General features: G+C 33.9%; 1 protein-coding gene across 1 annotated transcript in view; it reads right to left on the bottom strand.

The window, feature by feature from the left end:
* The window catches only part of LOC118200683 (igLON family member 5-like), a 324,052-nt gene extending 300,879 nt beyond the window's left edge, over nucleotides 1–23,173 (bottom strand). Inside the window, exon 1 of the mRNA XM_085826055.1 lies at nucleotides 22,770–23,173. Within this exon, the coding sequence (XP_085682181.1) occupies nucleotides 22,770–22,824 (55 nt within the window). The 5' untranslated portion in view covers nucleotides 22,825–23,173. The remainder of the gene's footprint in view (nucleotides 1–22,769) is intronic.
* Nucleotides 23,174–23,380: the final 207 nt, after the last annotated feature.

Genomic DNA, 23,380 nt, shown 5'->3' with positions numbered 1-23,380 from the left:
CATTTTTCATCGGACTTGTGCATTCACTTCGTAACGAGCCCGTACGCACGCTACAATATCAAAGTTCAGTTTTATTAGTACGATGGCTTTCAATTTTTTTTGTCTTTTTTGTTTAAAGTTTTAATATTTTAATTTTATTTGTGCCCCCCAACCGCTATAGTGGTTAGCGACGCTGACTGCAGTGCCGAATGGCCGGGTTTCGAATCCCGGAGAAGGCATGGATGTTTGTAAATGTATAGGTGGCATGGCGGCACTCTGCATACGCGGCGAGCCGAAAGTCCTCTCGTGAGGTTTGGTGCAAGTTTTAGGAGACGCTCGTACCTGTTTCCCCGGGGTGCTGTCCGTTACAATTGGGGGTGGAACTGAGCTAAAGCGCACTATCACCTGTAAGGTGCTCGAGGCTGTTGCCAACAACAGGCGTATCTTCTGCTCCTTGCCACGAGGAATTTCATGTGCTTGGGCTGATGTTATTGTTAGACAAGTGAGCATAAGTAACAATAACAATACTTTATTTGTTAAATATCACGTTCTTCGCACATACGCCACATAAAATTCAGATCAACAGAAAATCGCAAAATATTTAAAAACAGCATATATTTAGAATTTCTGATAAATAATTTTGCGCGATGGAGATAAATATGTTCTATTTCGTACAGTGTTGCCAGGGCTCGCTTTCAAATCGTTGAGTTTGTTAAAGATTTGCAAATATAAAATAAATAATCAAAAATATAACGTCATTCTATGAAAATATTGAATTTTTTAATTAGATAGATCATGAAGTAAATGAATTTGTAATTCTTTATTAAAGCAATACGATTCAAAAGTTAGAAACGAATATTCGTAAGTCCTGTAACAACTGCTATCAAATATCTTAGCTTGTTAATGTACAACAGACAGATTCAAGATAAATATTTTGAATATTGCTGAATGGCAACAGTCTCAAACGAAAAATGAAAAGATGCATTTATGGTGGTTCGACGTGTTTCGAGACATACAGCTCTTTTGGACTAATAATAATAACACAAAGAAAAATATTGAAATTTTTAGTTATTTTGTTTCTGAAATATAATGTTTAGTATCTGTAAAACACTTATGTTCGTTACATTGTGTGACGAACATACTTAACACGCTGCATTGAACATGCGTTGTGTAACAGAAACACATTTGCAGCAAAATGTAAAATTTTCAGACTGATATATTTATTTAAAATAATTCTAACATGTTATATATTAACTAATCAATAAAGTACTTTTACATCAAACTGAAAATAAAGAAATTACAAAGTATGTTGAGTGGAACAAAAATTGAGAATATATAACTCAATTTGTTCCCTTAATTTTATTTATTAAATTTTTCTTCAACGCATGCAGAAACAATACAAAAATGTGTCTATGATAAATTTCTTTATTTTATTTTACAACTTTTAGCTACAACGCTATATTACGTTTCGATTTTGGTAAAGTCTGTATGCGTGGAAAGAAATTACTGGAATCTCACTTCATCAAGATTTCTGAATGCTCATCAGTCAATCTATCTCCTTATAGACTTATTAATTTCAGTTTCAGAAAAAGATGATCATATGAAATGTACTTACAAACGAAATAGTTTAAGAAATATTTAATAAATTAAACAAAAATGGATTATCAATATTTATTCTCAGGTTCTGTGTTATTTGGAAGTACTTAATAATTTGTTTACTTTATGTAAATTATTTAGTTTCTAATTAGACAAATTAGAATTATTTGAAATAAATGTCATTCTGAAAGTTTAATATTTAGTTATCAATACATATGAAACCAATAGAAATTACTCGTTGTTATCAACCTTTAAAATTCAGTCAGGGGAAAAAATTGAATTTTTTCTTCTGTGTTATTATTATTATTGTTTATGTATATTTTGATAAATATTTAGTGAATTAAATTTAAAATTTAGTTTATTAAAAACAACTTTCCATTTTGTCATGCGATATTTATACTCGTCAGCTGCTTTCTTACCTGCATGCAACTATTAGTTTTAAACCACTGATTTTGCTGTGCAGCTCGTTACCAAATTTAATTAATATTAATTTTAGTAACTGATTAGTTTGTTTAAAGTGCTTACTTAGAAGTTTTGATTTTTTTCACTTAAATTTCGCCATGTTAATCTTTTTTTAACTTCAAAGGTGAAATTGAATTTACTTATTTAATTTCTGCTTGAAAAACTTAATCTAGTTGATTTTTTCAAGCAATAGCGGCACAAAACACCAACGTAACCAGCAACTACCATAAATAGCCTTTTGGATGCAGTCTTTCCCAAGGACGACTCAAGTACGGACTCACCTGCACACGCCATCAGAAGAAGCATGCCTACAACCTCCTTAACTCCAGACGATTCGGATTTCACATTAGGAGAACTCCAGCACATCGTGCGCTACTTGCCAAAGAAGAGAGCACCGAGCCCTGATGGTGTGTGTGGATTACAATATCAATCAGGGTGGGCATCCATTCAAATCCACACATCATCCTAAGCTACTTTAACAAGCTGCTAAAGCCACGTGCATTCAAGATCGGACAAGTTGTTCTGTTTCTCAAAAAGAATAGGCAGCCAACGCAAGCCAACTCATACCGGCCTATATGCTTGCTCTAAACTCTAGGGAAAGTCTTTGAACGCCTTATTGTCAACAGGCTAAAGCACCATCTGCATAAGACTAACCACCTAAGCAATCGTCTGTATGGATTTAGGCCAGGCCGCTCGACCTTCCATATTCTCTCTGACATCCATGATATTATCTTAAGCAATCGTAATAACGGATTTCACACGGACTTCATAAGTATCGACCTGCAGAACGAATTTGCTACGTTATGGTGGCCAGCCATCCTAGAAGCTTTAAAAGAGGCCAACTGTCCGTCTAACATATTCAATATTATCAACAGATACCTAAACAACCGCCATATAATAGTCCTGCATAACCATGCCACAATCCATAAGAAATAAACCAGTAGCTGCTCGCAAGGGTCATGCGCCGGCCCTGATCTGTGGAATTTAACACTTAATAAAATGCTCAGTGCTCCGTGGTCACAGCATACAAATGTGTATGCATACGCAGATGACGCGGCCTTCATCGTGAAAGGTGATACAAGAAAAGAACTACAGAGACACTCAAACGTGATATGCCACCTTCTGCATACACTATGCCACTCTCTAAGCCTGAGGATCTCTGAGTCAAAATCCAAAATCCCCGTGAGCCCGAAAAAAGGAGGGTCATTATCACGAAGACTCACTATCTCCATCAATGGCACACGCATTAAGATCACCAGTGAACTTAAATATCTAGGCCTAACTTTTGATGCAAAAATGAACTGGATTGCACACATCCTGGAAATCAAACAACGCACGGCAGCCATCGCCAGAGCTATTAGACAAATGGAAGGATGGGGACAAAATGCAAGGACAAATGGGGTTTAAACCCACATATCCGAAAGATTTTATATTTGACGGTTTTTGAAAAATAGTTACATACTGTGCAGCGGTCTGGGCATCTCAGATGCTAGGCCGCAAAGTTAAACACCTACTCAGTATTCAAAGACCGTACGCACTTAGCATAACAAAAGCGTAATGCACAACTTCTACCAATGCGATCTGCGTAATGACAGGCTTATTGCCTCTACACATCTGCGTCGAAATGGAAGCTGCTAGGCAGGGTGTCAAGTTACTGCACAAAACAGCATCTTACGAAACAAAATCTTCTCACCAGATAAGTATGAATTACCTCCCTTCCATCTGGACTTTCATCCATCACAGCAAGGCACAACTACTTGGATCAAGCTTAGATATGGCCATCCGCTCCCAGAGTCCGTTCAAGACATCTATACGGATGGCTCGAAGATCGGCAATAATGTAGGTAGCGCATTTCTTTCCATAATTATCAACAACGTAGTCCACGCTTGGAAAGAACACCTCCATAAAAACAACAGTGTCTTCCAGGCGAAAGCTGTTGCAATAGCCCAAGCCATCAAATACTACAAGATCAGCAGTAGAGTCACTACTACCATCAAGACCGACAGTCTGTCAGTCTTTTATGCTTTGAAGAATCCCAAAAACCCATCTCCCATCATAATGGATATCCAAAAGGAATTACGAAACCTAAGATCCTCAAACACACAACTCGAATGGGAATGAGATAGCGGATAGATTAACAAAGGAGGCAGCAGAAGGTAATGAGGCATTGAAAATTTGAAACTATAAAGCTAATTTTTGTTGTTTGACTTTTGAATTAGACCTATACGTATATAAAAAAGTAAATTTAGTATACGTGGTACGTATTTAAAACTCTTGCATCTTAAGGTTTGTTTTAGCGATAAAATTTTACAAATGTATATGAGTCACAGTTGAGTTTATTTTAAATTCTTAAAAACCTTTCAAATCTAGATAAATACAGAAGAGGAAGATTACTAAAAAAGTTAACTCAAACAAATATCAATGATAGAACGCTAAACTATCAATGTGTCTAGTAATTAGGAATTTACGACAGCCAGGAAGTGACGTTGTGATTCAGTTTCACGTAAACTGTCGGATTAGCGTTCTTTTATTAATAAAAGCTTCTATTTAATAATAAAACTAGTCTAAACTATTTAAAGCGTGTATCAAATTTTTAATATGAGAATAATTCGAATTCTATTAAAAAATAAATTATTCGAATAATAAAAATTGCTAAAAAATTCGAAATTTCGAGCTTAAATCTTATTCAAAACTCTGTAAATCGGGTATTTCAATCCGTCCCTAATTTTAAAGTATTACCTGTACTCAACTCTTTTTTTATTAATTTTTGTCATGATTGCGTTCATAAGAGAGATATAACTGAACGCCATGGTAAGATGATGTGTTTCCTGCTTTTATTCCATTTTGCATCTAGTTAAGGAAGAAATGTATTTTATTTTCTCATAAAGCTTCTCACTGTTATTATTATTTTGTTAATAGTTGTATTGTTTTCCCAAAGATGCGTTGTGAATACGCAGCGTTTATATCAACTATACACTGTTTATAGCTTCCCTCTGGAATTAAATACGTCAGCGTTTTCCGGTCAAGACAAAATTATTATTCCCTACAGATATATTTTCCGTGAAACAGGGGCGTATTAAATTTTGTTGCGAATTCGTTTTATGTTCTCGATTTAAATTTCGGTGATCGTGAAGCTTCACAGAGCTTATGTGAATCTTTCCTTTTGATGAAAGGTCGAATTGTTTTTAATGATCTTTCTGCTAATAAAGTTTCAATATATTTCACGTATTTTGAATTATTATGTATATTTTAATAGAATAATTAGTAAAACATCATGGGCAAATCTAACAAATATTTGAACAAAATATATGAGATAATTAAACAATACGTGAAAGAGACGGATGTTTTAGAATGCTGCAATTTTCAGCGACAAAAGTGAGCGATATTTGCGACCCATTAAAGAGGTGAAATGTCCGTACGCACTCATGAAAGAAAGTTCAGAAGTAGCATTTGCAGCTAAATACAAATTATGGGAGAAGTTTTATTGTAGCGTAAGGACTACAATACGTCATCAATTACCAGGAACCTAATTGTTTCTCAAAGCAAAATGGGCAAGGGTTGATGTATAGGCATTTTAAGACGGATAGATCTAGAGCTAAAAAGAGAAAGCTAGTGTCTAAAGGTAGCTGAAAAGCTGGAAATTAGAAAGCAGCTACTTTGCTTTTCTAATTCCATATTATCCTAAATAGTAAACACCTGCTTCCGCATAATATCAGACAGCTTTCAAAAATCATTCTTTCTGACCGGATATCAATATTACAGAATACTTGCGTCCAAATTACACTCTGGCAACACTCTGTAATATACATCCCTGTGCGCTATTAAGAGAATTTTCACATTATTTCGAACTGTTATGTATATATATTTATAAATGAGAAAGCGATGCACTATTCAAGTCATTTATGCATTCATTATTATCAGTAAAGTTCATAGCGCAAAGATGCCCATAGTCCACATTGTGATTAGGAGCTGAAAATGAGTCTAATATAGGGTAGAGTCTGGCTTCTTCACAGCCAGACAGGTCGCACAGCGAGACGCTATACTGGACAGGAGGCAGTTGAGGGGTCCCTGTGGCAGTCGATCCCGAGGTTGAAAACTGCACTCCTAAAGAGAAGCCGTTTTCAACCCCGGGATGGTTTTCGGAGGGGGATGGCAAGATGAAGTTGCCATCTCAAGAGCTTCTCTGACATGGTAAATAGGAATAAGTTCAAGCGATCTGCCTGGCCAATCTTATGCGTTGAATATCTTCACTTTCTAAGCAATCGTCGAACAGCTGAGCCCTATGTGGACGAGCGCTGTCGTCCATTAACAGAAACCCAATACTAACTGCGTTACTGAAAAGTCGAATATAAGACTCTAAAATCTTTCTTTTGTATCAAAAAAGACATTTGTAAGTTTTATTTCAAATTTCAGGCTCATGTACCTTTTAAGGACCAATTGTACTTAAAAAGTGCTAGACTTATGACAAGTGTTAGAGCTCCAGGAAATGATTTCACATTTTTAACATAGATTTTAGTATGACTCAGTATGTCCTCACATGGCAGACCTTGAAAATGTGTTTGATCATTTGCCCCGTCCGCTGAGCTCTAAAATTACTTTCACAAGCGGAATCTATCGTTTGCAGTAAATGCTGAAAATATGAAACTTTAACGAAATGTATTGTTCTTAGCATATTGCAACAAACATACATTCAGCGTACTAACACCAGAACCCCATAAACATAAATATTCTGATTATGATTGGTAAGGTCACAATAGTTTAGTAATCCATTTTTTACTCGTCCAAAACCGTTTACCAATCCATTTACTTATCCGAAACCTTGGGTTTAGGCAGATAAATGATTGGTCTACACCTCGTGATGTAAGCTTCTGATTCATTTGTCTCCTACATCCAACAAAAATAACATTGTTTCACCAAACTTCAGTATCGAATCATTTCTGTCTGCTCAACAGATCTAAAATAAGATGTTTTCATAACTCAGTTTTGTTTTGTTCTCACCTTTTAGTCCCAGCTTATTTTGATCTTCGATTTAGTCTTGAGCAGTATTTTGAAATCCTCATATAAAAACACTAGTTATAAAACTCTTATACATTTTTCATTTTATATAAATATGAAAAGAATACTCATTTTCAATACTATCAGCAAAAATATACGCTTAACAAAGAAAAACACGTTCAAAATTCAGTTAAAAATATCAAAATGCCTTTGCAGATATTTTACTTAAAATTTATCCGAAATTTAGATAAATGCAACTGGCGCTGATTTATACGTACGCGTAACCAAATAAGTAATTAATAAAACACTTCCAAACAATATATACTTGACAGCACTGCTCCGAATTCATTAACTAAATTAAGTCATTTTTCACGCTTGTTTAATACTCCAGGAAAGTCAAATTCATCCAACTGGAGTTAGATTAAAACAATTGTGCAATCCAAAGTAATATTTCCTGCTAAATTAAAAACTGGAGTTAACGTAATTTTATTAGAAAAATACAGACGAACATTATTTTAAATTCCATTCCCTGACACGTGTGTAATCTATTTACATTTCGTTGATGTTTTTTGTTTTTATAATGCTGTCTTGGTATCTAATTTTGAGTGAAATTGTCTACGCGAGTGAGATTTTTCATACTGTTTTCTTCTGTAAACGTAAACGCCAGACAGCTCAGTTCTTCAGAGCTTTCCCTTTCTATTCGAAATGCTTTTTTTTTTTTTTTTTTTTTTTCACAGAATTGCCTGTGTAGATAATTAACTAATATTTCTGAATCAAAATAACATCGCGCTAGAGGAAAATAATCAGAATAAGAGTTATGCATAAATCGAAATTTTAAGTAAATGTATTATGATTAATAATTTACTTTCGTAATGTGTTATAAGTAATTCGAACTGTAGAGTTGTTTCACTTTATTAAAAAGTGCTTATATTCTGGCATATAAAATATCTAGAAGTTATAGTAACATATTATTAGTTTCTTTTTTATGATAAATTAATTATTCATGAAATCGTGTCTCTTATTAATAGAGATCAATAGGTTCGACAGGCTACAATTTTACATTTGAAGTCGGAAACAATTTTAGATTTAATATGAAAATTGATTATGTAGTTGCTAATTTTAAATAATGCTTAAAATATTATCCGGTTGCTCTTATGCTTTTATCTACAACAGCCTTGATTTCTCGTTAGCGTAAGTAGTGTCAGCGTAGTTTCTCGTTGGCATTAATATTAGATAACATTTTAGCATGTCAGATATGATGAAGTGATTCATAAACATTCACGGCGACAATCATGACATTTACGGTGGTGAATCATACATCAGGAAAGAAGCAATTTATTTGTTATTTTTAGCTTTTGATTATTCCCTCTTGAATTTATATGCATTATATGTGTGTGTGTATATATCTAAATATAAAAAAACATATTTATTTTTCTTTTTAATTTGGAGTATTATTCTCTATCTATTCAGAAAGATTATTCTTTTTCCTACTTTGGGATTATTCCCACTGAATTTACTACGTTTTTTAGGGTGTTATTAATTGCATGCATTATATAAGCTTACTTATTTTATTAGTTATTTTACCATGCATGTATGCTATAGTAGCACATATTCTAGAATGTTTTCCAAGAAATCATCCCTCCCCTTATAGAGATAGTCCTTGAGTGCTTTGTCGTTTTGTTACATAAATAATCCAACCCAGCCTTTCTTACGGTACATTGGCATAATGATGAAAATGGGAAGAAATGTAATCAAGAACGATCGTGAAGACTGGACCTTTTACGTTGTGTGATTTAAGTTAGAAATGTGCATTTCACGATTTGTTTTGCCCAAAAATAAAATTCCTTAAATCGGTGCTAACATTTGTTATTCATCATTACTTCATAGATCACTCTATGCTATGCTCACAGCTTCTAAATTATTACATATATATTATACGTATGAAAACTGAATAAAGTACATTCAATTCCACACAAATAAAGCTACACTGGTTATCATAAATTAAGGAAAAATCAGAAAAATTACGATTACAGAAAACGTTACATGTAGAATTTTATGAAACTTACCCACAATATAATAAGTAAGGCATCAAATAACATAAAAAGAAATTACCAGACAATTATGGTAGTTTAGAAATTAGTACATGTATAAAATGAACAAATCGAACGTGTCAGTTTGCTATAGGAAAAGTACCTTCAATATGAAATATGATCGCCTCTAGAAGCAATACAGCACATACAGCGACGTGTGATGCTTTCAATTATGCGGTCTACCAGTTCCACAGGAAGCGAGAGCCGTTGCTCTTGCAAAGCAGTTGCAAGCGCGGCAAGGGTCTGAAGGGGCGGATTAAGAGCAGCTAGACGTCTCCCTATAGCATCCCAAACGTGCTCGATAGGATTCAAATCCGGGGATCGAGCTGGCCACTCCATGCGCATAATCGTTTCCTGTTGAAGATAATCATCTACGTTGCGAGCCCTGTGGGGTCTTGCGTTGTCGTCCTGTAACAGGAAAGCATCACCTATTGTCCCGGCATATGGGCACCCATAAGTATCAAGGATGTCATCTCTATAAACCTGAGCATTCACGGTTCCCCTTGGAAAGACATAGAGGTCTGTGCGCCCACCCAAAGAGATGCCACCCCAGACACAGACACTGCCTCTTCCGTATGCATCTCTTTCACGGATGTTGGACGGATGATCACGGGTTCCAGTTTTTCTCCATATCAAATAACGTCTACTTTCGCTTTCTAGACTAAACCTGGACTCCTCCGTAAAGAGAACAGCCCTCCACTGATCAGGCGTCCAGTGGGCATATTGTCGTGGTCACTGGAAACGGTTCCTCCAATGGCATGACGTGAGCAGCACGCAGATGGCTGGTCGTCTCGCATACAGACCACCTTCGTGAAGCCTTCTACGTGCAATTGACGTTGACACCAACCTTCCGATGGTTGCAGCAAGGGAGGATCTAAGAAGAGTCGGAGTAGCGGTTTCTATTCCTGAGTGCACATAATGTCAAATATCGGTCATCGATGTTCGTCGTAGCAGTTGGCCGTCCTTGGCTGAACCTCCTAGATGCCGAATCTGTGGTTTGAAATTTCCTCCAAGTCTATGAACCACGGAAGGACTCACACTTAGCCATCGGGCCACTTCCATTTGCCTTTGTTTTGCGTCTAGTCTCTCAATGGCTCTCCATCGTAATTCTGCAGGCAAATGATGCCTGGAGGTCATTGTTACGAATTGGCTATCTCAGATTTCTGATGTCACTATCACAGTGAAATATGTGGGCTTGCTCTCAAACATGGACTTTTATGCTCCTCGCCAATGACATATTCCGAGTGCAGTGCCACTAATTTGCATATTGCAGTTTTGCTCAGCTGCTCCTACTTGGCAACATTTTCAAATTTTACACGGTTTGGCTCATTTTTGAGGGAGTTATCGCTATTTTTGTTATTTTTTCTTAATTTATGATAACCAGTGTTATATACAAATTAAAAATCTAGCTTTGTCAGATAGAATGTAACAAAATCACAAGGGCGCTTTCAAACTGGAAGAAGTGTATGACAGAAATGCTGTAGCCCACGAGCAGCTGAACGGTAAAATTGCTGAGTACTGGTAGTTCCGAACTGATTTCGATTCCAGGCGAACGGGCTACCTGTATGGCCATTTTTTGGTTTTCCTTTGAAAATCGTCTACAAAGGCATCCCTCCCCCCTTTGTCAGAGAGCTCTAGTGTGCTTTGTCATAATCAAGTAAACCAAATTAAACCATACAAAAAACGTAGTGTGTAGAGGCTTCAGTACAATGCGGATAAAATCTCTTAAAAAATAAATTGGATATTTGAAACTTTCAAGCGCAGTTGTCTAAAATCCAGTCGTTCTATTAATTAAAGATTGATACTTAAACATTTATTGGTTATTTAACTAATGAAACCATAGTATATTTATTATAATTTTTTGATTTTTTTGTAGATTATAATATTATAATTTTTTGATTTTTTTGTAGATTTCTGGGAATTCATTACTCCTATTTATTGTAGCTGTTTAGTTGAAAAATATATTATTCGTTTTCTTACATACCTTTATTAGAGGGAATGAAGACTAAAGAATATATTAAAAAATCTTTCGTTCTCAAAAAATAAATTTGTTAAGTTTATTTAATAATATATCTCAATTTACACTTGCAATTAATGAAATTCTGCACCAAAAAATAATAATAATTAGATTCTTGTAATCACGACATTTTTAACCTTTTCATAGTAAGAGTAACATAGCATTTTTCAACTGCGCTAAATAAAGGCAGTCCAAGTTTGGCAGTCTGGGCCCGATGAGAATTGGTATTTTTCTCCACATGTAACATAAACATCAAACAGTTTCCCTTAGAGAAGGTTCCAAGGAATGTAATTCCTTCTGAACTCATGTAATAATCCCTTGTCATGGGGTAATTAGTGATCTTATAAAATCATTAGTCTCTGCCGATTAGTAAGATTATTTCTAAACATTGATTCTAGAACAGATTAAATGTACACCGCGTTTGAATACAAACGTACATTTGCAGATTTTTCTTTATCTTAAGATTTATAGGTAGTACTCCTATTATTTCATTAACTACAAATCAATGTGATACCTTCAAAAAGCATATAATTAATTTGCATGATAAAGCATAGTTAATTCACTCTTTAAAATACCGCAGGATTACATTTATTATGCTTACATTCTTCATTTTTGAAAACTGTGTTGGTCATTTTGAGCATTAATAATAACCACATTTAAACGCACAATTTTCCGCTTCATACAGGGCCTCACCAATACCCGAGAGGTTAAAGACTCTTGAATGCTGGTATTTCATCTCGAGTTCAAAACAAGACGAATATTTTGAATGCGTGCTTAGTTTTCGTGGTTCCTATCTTGTGTAACTGAATACGAGCCGATTTTCTTCAAAACGTTCTCCACAAAGACATCCTTCACTTCAAGCAGGTAGCCTTTGTGCGGTTTATCATATTCAAATAATCTAACTTGCTTTAAACAGACTATTATTATGCCTTTTCGTGAAAACAAATGACGGTATCTAGGCCATCAGATTTTGAATAGCGTAGCCCTCCCCACGTGCACCTGGAAGCCCAAACTTTGAATTTCGAATTTGATTTTGTTATTTATATCATACTTTGTAAGTAATGAATTTTCGATTAGCAAGCTCAGCGATTTGAAAGCGAGTATTGGCAACTCTTGCGGAATGAAACATTTTTATCTCTAGCGCGTTATTCTTACGCGCTAGAGAATGGCTATATCGGGAATTCTTAAGTTAAGCTGTTTTGAAATATTTTTGATTCTGCTCATTAATTCAATATTATGGTTCAAGTGCAAAGAACATGATATTTAATGAACAAATTCAACACACAAAAATTTCATAATAAAAATACATTTTTTCTTAATTATCTTACAAAGAAATTTTAATACTGATATAATGAATTGGGAAAAGACTGAAAAAAATAGAACAGGTATGCCGGCACTTAATAGTGCATCGACAATTCTAAAACATATGTTGGTATCATACTTTAAAAAATTTTGTGATTTTGCTGTTGAATTGTGTGTGGCGTAGGTGCAAAGAAAATATATTAATTTTATTGTATGATTGTTAAGTGTTTAGGGGAGTTTACTGCGATACGGAAGGGTCCGGGTTCGGAACCTAGAGAAGTCATGTATAATGCCATGTGGCATGGCGGGGGAATTCCGGGCATGTGCTAGCGACCGGGATAGTGTTAGCGACGTTGATTACTGTACCGAAGGGCGCGGTTTCAAATGCCGGGGAACGCATGCATATTTATAAATGTATAGTGTCTGGGCAACATGAGGGCACTCTAAATATGCGATGAACCGAAAGTCCTCTCGAAAGGTTGGCGGTAGAAGAAAAGAGGTGGGATACCGTCGGACCCGTACCCTCGGGGTGCTGTCCATCATCGAAACGGAGCACAGTTGTACTCTCACCAGTACGATGTTCAACGCTCTTGCCAACGTAAGGCAAAATCTTGCACTCCTTGACGCATTGAATTTCGTGGGCTTGTTCTGATGCTACTGGCAGACACGTGAGATAAGTCACAATAACAGAAATATGATTGTCGACTTGTCATATGTCGATTAATAACTACAGTTTGGGAATCTTTTAAAAAAATGTCGTGAAAGCCACGAACTTTTACCTTATCTTATCTTTCATCCCTAAAACATCGTCAAATTGCCCCAATGTGGTTGTGTTAATACATAAGTATCAGTATCAATTCACAGCATCAATTCAAATAGGGCTTTCTTTTAATTGCAGGATCACAGAAACACTAATCATTGATTGTCTTGAATAAAGGATATCTTTTTAAGCTTTCTCTATTGCTTCTCTCGGTCTAAAAGTTTTAAACGTATGTGGAAGATCAGACGTAGCTAGGTAAGTAGATCGAGTTTTTGTTTCAACTGGCAATTACAGATAGAAATTGCTCTTGAGAATGTGAAGGTTTTTTTCTGTGACGTTCCCCGGTATCCCAACAAGAATTTTCTTGGCTTTAAAAATTATTTCAGGATGACAAAATATGTCACTTTTAAAGCAGCCAACCATCTTGTAAAATTTTTTGCTTTTCTTATAACAAGGCATCAGTTTTCTATCTTAAAAAATTCTTTCAAATGGCACTTCGGCGAAATAAAAAAAATTAATTTAATCTTTAAAAAACAATGAAAGTATTTTCAATAGATTTATATATTGTTTACGGAAAAACAATATATGCGCAAAGCACTTCCCATGTCTCATTTTATATGAGATTATTTGTCAAAATATTTTCATTTTAGAATGTTTGATTTATTCGATTATATTCAAAATATTCTAAATATGCGTGTCAGGAAAGAGAAACCTTTTCATGATACTTTCTAAGGAAAACTGACTCGTATCAAAGTTACACAAGGGAAAATATACGAAAGCGTCTATGCAGCCAGCCCATTCAACAAAAGAGAACTCAGGTCGAAATACCTGTGTCCAGTAACTATACCGCTCAGTACTAATGCCTATGTCTTTTGTGTGGATCAATTAGGCATATGTTGGACAAATTAGATTAGATAATGATAATTAAGCTGATAATTTTCTGATTCCATGAAAAAGTAACTCGTATTGTTTGGTCAATTTTTCATGGAATATGTATGTTTTTTTTACATATGTAGTGACACGGTTCGGTAACATTGCAAACAAACCTTACATTGTCTCAAGTCGAGCAATTCCTAAATGTCTCCACGGATTGAACTGGTTGGCTGCATGATTCGTACATACGAGGTTTTTCTCAGTGTAATATAAACAGAAGTTTATTTGTCTTGAAAGATCAGCTATGAAAACATTCTTAATAAAGGATAGAGCTCCTTAGTCCTTTGGCGTAACAAGTGTAACTTAAATTGTCAGTTATATAATAAAGTATAACAAAAATGTATGATTTTTAAAAATATCTTTTATCCGTCTGAGCGACATTACCGGCTTTATCCGGTCAACAGACTTTTTTTTCAATTAGTATATATTAGCTTATAATTTAGGTATTTTGCAATCTTACTTCTTTTAATAATACAAATGTCATTTTAATGAATGTAAGTTTATGAAAAAAAGAGTTAAAATAAGTAAATATACAAGTTTAGGCTGTTTAGATACAGTTCTTCACGGCAGATCTAAAACCCCACGCCGCTCAGAATGCAACATTCGAACTACCATAAATCCCATCGTAAAAAGTTTGAATATTTGAAAGGTGCTTTTCGTAAGAGATTTTCATTTTATTGTTACTTTCTGGTTATAGAATTTTAGAGATGCCCGTATTTCTTCGGTAATACTTTTATTCCGTAACTACCCTGCTTATTTATAATGGTAATATGCATTTTACTCAGATTCTCATAAGCTTATTAGCCCTGGCCCAGCGGTAAAGTTGCTGAACACTGTTAGTTGCGATCTGCGCTCGAATCCAGGCGAACGGTCTGTTATATATGGGTTTTCCCCATATGTAACCTGTACGTGAGCCAGTTTCCCTAAGAAAGTCCTCCACGAAGCTATCCCAACTCTTAGGCAGATAGCCCTAGTGTACTTTGCCGTAATTGCAATAAACAAAACTAACTCATAAGCTTGTAGGGATTTATATTTATTTTAATTAACCAATTTATTTTATGTTCTTTCCTATAAGCCTTCATTCCCCTAGTTGTCAATGCCAGTAGAGTTAAATTTGGTAAAGCGCGTTAACCCATTAGCCGCTGGTGTTGCGTTGACACAACGCTCAAAATAAATGCGTATATAAATATAACTACCTAAAATATTTTACAGATGCAGACGATTTTGCGTAGGGAATATTATGAAGATTATTTCTGTAAAAAAATATTTGCCTTTAACAATCATTTTATTTATAATAATTAATTTCATACTTTAAGCAAAATTTTCTACCGGGTATTTTTGCTGAAAATTTTGAACGAAAGAATCGCCGTCTTTATGAGTGATCTATTTTTAGTCAAGGTCACCGTTTATCAGAACATTACATTAGTCAGATGTTTATATTTGTGTTGGGAAGCAAGGGAAAACAAATGTTGCGCTGACGCAACGTCAGCAGGAAACGGGTAGTCAATCTCCTTTTTCACTCATTTCTTTCGATGTTCTGGTTGTTTGAAAATGCCTAGAACGAGGTATCTTACATTAGAAGAAGCCCTTCAAAGATTTTTTGATGAAGAAACAGATGATGATAATGTTAATAATGACCAGAATGAAACTGATATTGTTGTTGATCCCCCAGAAATTGCAGAAACTAGTGACGAAGAAGAAAGGAATGGTAATGTTTTAAATAATGATAATGATATTTTACCAAATGATACTGCTGGGGAAGTTGAAATTCACGTAAGAACTAAGTTTCAGCCTTCTAAAAGCAGTTATAGTCATACTAAAAAGTTTAAAAAAAACAGAAGCTTGAAATCGTGAAGTGGATAAAAAGGGAACTGTTAGTTATGTCTCATGAAGAAAGAGAAAGAAGAGAAATGATAAAAGACAAAATACAAAGTAAAACTAGTGCAGAAATTTTCGATTTTCGTTTTGGTTTAGGCATTTACTCTCTTCTCATTGAACAGATAAATATATATGCTTAGCCAAAAAAAAAAAAAAAAGGGGGGGGCACAGAATTTATTGCATTTGAAGCCTATATGAGATTTATTTTAATATTATTGCTTACAGGATATTAATGCATTGGTCTTTTGATAACGACATCTCTCTTCCTGTTGTACGAGAATCGATATCACGTTTGCAGTACAGGAATATGAAGCAGAATTTGCATTTGACAGTAGTCAAATTGAAAATACTGATAAATTATATGAGCTGAGACCATATCTAAACTTACTAAATATCACCACTTTTTACTACTGGAAATATAAAGTCTCTTTTAGATTTCAGACACGAGAATGCATTGTCCGTTGATAAGAAAAGACTTTGTTGTAAAGAGTACCATAGCCAGACTGTTTATAGATGGAAAGTATGTAATGTAGCTTTACATCATGATTGTAATCAAGCTTTTCATGCTCGAATCTTTCAATTGAAATTATCTGTATTTGTAAAAGAAATACAATGCATATACACTGTATTTGTAAAAGAAATACAATTATATTTTAATATTAAATTAATTACAAGTAAAGTGATTTGTAGATTTATAAAACGTTATACAGCTAAAAAGTAATCCTGTGCTCCACTCAAAAGAAATATCACACGAGTATAATCCTGCTCACTAAACATCCGTAGTCTTATTCATCTGACGTTGCGCGAACGCAACACTCGCGTTTTCCACAGGTAAGAGCCTTTTTTTTTATTTTCCATGTAAATTTATGTTATAAATTCTTAATTTAATATTTGCTAACATTTTCATGAGAAAAGAAACATTCCTTGCAGTTTTGGCGGTTAATGGGTTAAGTAATGCAAATTCTACCTCGAAGAGAAAAGGTTTAAATACCAAGTTCTAGAAGGGAAGTGAAATAGTTTGGGCAATCGCCGTCACCTTTGTAGCGTGAGATTCTATTTCTGCAGTTATTGCTGGTTTACGTGGCATAACTGCTATTACTTTGCTGCCACTAGATTTTGACGCGGTTTTAAGTAACAAGAGTTTCTGAGCCTTGTAACGTGATTTCTACTACTTGTTAATATCTTCGAATTTTTATTTTAATTCTTATGATTTGAGTTACCGCCCGAGTGAGGCGTAGTGTGTTAGCGTCAAGTCGATGCATTGTGAATTTTAAAGAGTTTAATAAAGGGTACTTTTGACCCTTCTCCTGTAGGTTCCTACATGTACTTACTACACGTACAGCTGTCAATTAGAAGACAGACAATTGTTTCTTGCAAGCTTATTATAATAAAACACGTATTAAGGCAATCCAAGTAGCTTTACATTTAGTTTCACAATGGCTCATAATTACAGCTTCCAGTCAGTAAATTTTCGGCATGTACCAACTAGTGCAATTTATACTTCCTACAATATTTAAAAGGGTAAAAAGGCAGAAAAATGGCTTTTTCCTGTCACGAGCTTTTGAAAATAAATATGTAACTTAATTTTAATGTCATGGATTTTCTTTTGTTTAAAATGAAAGTTCTAAATCTTTACGTCTTTTTATTAAATGCTCATTTGCTCATTATTATAAATGGTTGTTTTTTTTTTTTTTTTTTTTTTTTTTTTTTTTTTTTTTTTTTTACTGCAATATAATGGTTTGGAAATTATCAAGCAGTTAAATAATATTTGCTTAAAGGTTAAAGAAGAATAAATGTTGTAGACATTTAAAAAAAAAAGCCTACTAAAAATGCGGTTATATTTTACTTGATATGAGCCAGAACAGTTGTGAGGTACATTATATTTTGCTAATGAAAATATAAATTTTAATATAGTTTGAGAGACTAAAATATTAGACGATGTATTCTAAACATTTCCAACATAAGTTTAATTCAAGGAGCTTGCATTAACAAGATAAAATTATTATAAACCTGTGAAAATATAGACGCGCATATTAGACATAATTTATAGACTCTTACGAAAGTAATTTTATCGAAGAGAGTGGTTATACTATAAAAATATTAATATTAAAACTTTAAATACGTATAAAGTGAATATGGCAATGAATGTCCCAGTTTTAAATGGAATTTAAATTTTAGATTTCAGACAGTAACTGTAAACTCTATTTAACTGCATTACACAGTTGTTTCAGGAAACTGTTTCATCAGAAACTTCGCATCATTTTTTTTTTTTTCCCCCCAAAAAAAGCATTTACGTTACCAACAGAAATTCTGACCCTTAGCTTTTGTATGAAACCCTGTAATGATGTGTTCGGGCATTGATTTACGATATTTTCCTATGTATATGTTGATGTTTCAAACTACGAATTATCTCCCGAAAAGTTCAATTGACTTGTAATCCTGATATGAAAAATAATCACGACTTAACATATTTATCATTGCAAATAAAACTTAACGTAGAAGAAAATATTTTTCAAAAAAAGGAGGAGGCAGAGATTACTATGATCTGAAAATATCGTGAAAAGAAAAACTGATGATGAGGCCATAAGTGTTGCTGAAACATGCGAAAAAGAATTTATTTATGCACTCAAGACCTTATATTTTTTCAAACTGGTTTACGTTAAAATATCGTCGTCATCAAATGTCAATCATCACCATCTGAAATAAAATACGCACTTATTTCATATTTATCCCTTGTCAGTGATTTTGCATTATAGTAAGTATCTGTTCAGTACCTGAATAACCGGAGGCAAGACTTTGGCTATACGGATTCCACAAACAATCTTTTCCCAAATTATATGAATAAACTAGCAGGCAAGTCCCCCATATGAGCGGGCAGTGGCCAAAACATATGTATAAGTTCTATGTACACATGAAACGAAAATGCATAAAAACATTTCAGTATGAATAAAATACTATATTGTTTTCTAAAACGCCAAAGGATCTAAACTTTAGGGTAGTTAGGATTTTAGTTTCATTTAAAGCTTTTATTATCAAACAGCTCAGAATATAAAATGGAATAACTCCTTGAGCAGAAAATGGTTCTCATTCCGCCCCCGACCTATTCATCACTACTCACTCGCATGATCTTTAAAAGGTTTAGTTAAGTATATAACCAAGTGTTGATTTAGAGATGTTAGCCTTCCATCTATACTAGTGTTCCCCTGACATAGTTCTTGTTTCGGGCTATCCTTTTTGGTCGTTCGAGGAAACGTTCCAGACTTTAGACGACACCAAGCTACTGTAGCATATCTTCTCCCGTATTTTTCCTCATAGAATTTTAGCGCTAGGTTCTGAAAATTTTGAAAGTACTTGTGTAATGTTCCCCTCTGAGGGCTATTTTATTGGTAAATTGTATTCCCTTGATTATTTTTATTTTGTGTATTCATTTTGTGTTTGAATTTTGGAGTTCGCATTTCACCCATTTTATCGTCCTTTATTATTTGAAACGTACTTAGTGCATAGTCTTCACTAACTATGGAGCAAGTGTTCTCACAGTTAACAAATTTCCGAAATATGTTATTTCACTTTGCTTCTTTCATTTATGTTGTAATCTAATCAGCTGCTGATGACTTCGATCTTTCGAAATCTGGGTCTCATGTTTTCGTTCTTCTCCTCCGTTCTTTCGATATCCCTCTAAGGAATTGCGGCCAAGACTCATTCATGTGAGATGCCCCTGGGATCAAATAAACCAGAATACCTATAAACAAGACCCTTTAGAATACAAGACCCTTCAGAATAAACAAGACCCTTCAGAATACAAGACCCTTCAGAATAAACAAGACCCTTCAGAATACAAATAAACAAGACCCTTCGGAATACAAATAAACCAGATACATAGTGCTCTTCGTGACGTGCCTGGCTCAGTTTCTGTCAGATACCATCTCATTATTCGTCACATATAATAATGTTAATGCTACTAATTATTTTTATTGAAATGCAAGTTTTGTTTTACAGAAATATTATTGTAATAGTTGCCAGCATCTTATTCATGATTACCTTTCATTTGATACGTTGTTACTCTAACCGCGTCCTTCCGAAAATAAATTATTCGCATATTTTTCGTCTTTCTATTTTTGGACGATAAAGTGAAATTTAAAAAGGGGGAAATACGGTGTACCATATACATACACAACACACACATACACACACACACACACAAAAAAAAAAAAAAAAAAAAAACTTACCCGACCTTTATTTTTGAGACCGTTTGTCGCCCACATATACTTCCAGGTAAAAAAAAAAAAAAAAAAAAAAAAAAAATTAAATTGCACAAATATTCGTGTTTGAGCATTTTTTTAATTTTAAGAAACCAATTTTTAAAAAATTACGAAATCTTTCTCTACTCATTGCTTAGGAAAATTTGGTACTCTTTCCTTAATAAAGAAAAAGGTTTGGCTCCCATACGACAAAAATCGACAGAGTTATTTCATTTTACAGTTGATCATATTTAAGACCTGTAAGCAAACTGGAGACTGAAATGCTTCTAGTTATTCGCAACTAATAAAAAAAATCACTTTTGAAAAACATTTCTGATGTTAAGAGATTAAGTTATAAACGTTTCTATACAGACAGTAACACCTAACCTAGTGCTTTTCCGACATAGCTCTTGTTATTAAGGTATCCTTGTTCTCACATCCAGACTTTTGACAACATCATATCGGTAAATAATTCCATACATTTTTATGCACAATTTTACATCAGTTTTCATTCCGCTATCATTTATGGTACGCTCAAATGAAAATTCCATCTGGAAATATAATATTTGGTAATGATTATCTTTCAACAATAATCGTAGATTATAAACCCGCTATCTGCATATTCGTACCTTCACATTTGGGGTTTTAAAGAAAGTTGGTATTTTCTTCTGTCGCATTAATGTCGTTTATTTTATTCTAACGTTAAAAAGTATATTTATGATATTAATGGATAACATTTTCTCTCTCTTCAACGTTGAGCAATTTTTTGTGCATCCATAACTAAAAGCAAACCGAAAGTTGACTTATCCACCAACTGAAACCAAAATTACTCTTTATTTACTTAAAATCTCGAGATTGACCTATAATCCACGTCTACCTGTAGGCTGGAAATATAGATTTCAAGCTATGAAATAATGTTTTCTTTGCAAATTAAAATAATATATTGTCTGCAAGATTATACTCGTATTCTGGCAAACTGTGGTAAATTACTTTGCGTAACTGCGTAGATTTTGAAACAGAAATTAAAATTCACATTGAAAACTTTTCTAACTTGAGATTACCTCTGTGTTCGTAACTATTATATAACTGGGGCTTGGAAATAAAAATTAGACTCTTTCAACGCATTTAAGATGTTTACATAAGTAACTTACTGGCTATAAAAGCTACTGTAGGGAACCAAACGCAAAGAAAATTTAATAACATATTTTCGAATACTCCTTACGAAAGCTCAAGACATTGCAACATAAATCTAGTTTAGTATATATAGAAAAATTAATTGAAATAAAATATTCCTGTTATTGGTTCGATAGGTTAAAATTTCAAAGCAACAGCAATCAGGATCAAATGAAAGGAAAATATTTAAAGAATGTTCCTTTTTATATCAAATAATCGCCTAAGGAAAACAAAATATTACACATTCATTTTTGCAGCCTAAAATGTTCATAGACACTACATACCATATGGCCTAGTACAAAAGAAAACATGATCATCTCGAATCATCCTGACTTGGACACAATTTGACTTTGCGTGTATGTAACACGTGAACAAAACATATTATAAACTGCGGTTACAACTTATCTTAAATATTTTGTTTACAATAAGTTGATCAAACCTTTTGAAATAATTATGTAAAGTATATCAAAAGTATAAAAATGCTTTAAATTCATAAACTTTTAAGCTTCATGAAATCCAAAGTTTAACATCTCAGTTCATTTTATAATGATAAATCAGGGTATCTAGCCAATTCCGTTCAAATTCGTAACGCTTATTGCTTTAAACGCTTTGACTATATTTTAACTCTATATAAAATTTTGAGAGTTAGTACATACTTAACATTTCACATCAAAATTTCTTCATATTTTAAATACTATCCAAAATTCATAGAAATTTTAGATGAAATTTAAATTTCATTGAAATGTATTAAAGTACTGCATTAATCCGAATATAAGAAAATATCACTTATAAAAGACAATGCGCGTTTTTCAAGTGTATCTTCCGAAGGGCTTTTACAAGGAAAAATGAACTTTTCTATTAGACGGCCACATATGAAATTGATATGTTGAAAGTATTTTGTAAACAATAAATGCATTTTTTTATATAATTTTAACTTTAGTAGTTAAGGAATAAGTAATAAATTACATTTTTATTGTCTTTAGATTGAGGTTAATCGTGATGGTCAAACTGAAATAATTTTTAAAAAAAAATATCGTCTTGTATCTTTATAATCAGCCAGTATGATAGATATAGCTTTGTCATATAGTAAATTTCACAATTCGAAAATAAGACTTTCAAAGTGAAATAATTATTTTTCAATAAAGCTTTCATCACAGAAAATATGTGAAGCTGATTGACATAGTGAATGCATTAGTTTGTGCACGTCGCGAACTTTTATCTAAGGAGGAAAAATTAATTGTTCCAAAATTCCAATTTATACGCAATGCAAGAAACTTCATAAAAAGTCCATGAATACACGTATATAGTATGTTTCGGCATTCGCAAACTAGAGGATAAGTACTCACCTGTTGCCAACAGCCATAGCACAGAAGAAGCAATAGTTCCCACCAAAATCCCCATGTCCACATTAAGAAATATATTCAAAATGTTTGAGAAAATCACATGAAAAAAAAAAATTTAAATACTTGTTTTTTTTTTTTTTTTTTTACTATATAATTAACACTAACGCCACGCAGCACACGGGCAACTAAACTCCATAACAGATGAGAATCATCAAGTCCTGAACAGGGGATAAAAGTTCAGTTCCGCTAAGTTGCCGAGAGTGCGTGTCTAGACACCGGTGGTGCCGTGTTATATGCGAGTGAGCAAAGACAACATTGATCTCTCGCGGACTGACAGCCAGCGCCCCCTGGAGGTCGAAGAAAGTGATGTCAGAAGAACTTTCAAGTGTTAATGCTGTGATGCAGGGTTTGAACAACGATCAGCCCACCTACCAGTTGCGCTCAACATTACCGCGAAAGCTAGTGTCTCTAGAAAAACTATTTAATTCTATACTATCCCTTTTCTCTCTTAAGAACAGTCATGTTTTCTTGTCTGTTCCAGGCTGACAAAAAGTGTCACGCAAAGCGAACTTGGTCACGGAGAGTTTATAGACTTATGAAGTTCATGCTGAACT

Source organism: Stegodyphus dumicola, chromosome 10 (genome assembly GCF_044657685.1).
Source record: "Stegodyphus dumicola isolate Sdum_Otavi_A_Nest chromosome 10, ASM4465768v1".
In the NCBI taxonomy this organism is placed as follows: domain Eukaryota; kingdom Metazoa; phylum Arthropoda; class Arachnida; order Araneae; family Eresidae; genus Stegodyphus; species Stegodyphus dumicola.
The sequence above is the reverse complement of the archived record's forward strand: the minus strand, read 5'-3'. Positions and strand labels throughout refer to the sequence as shown.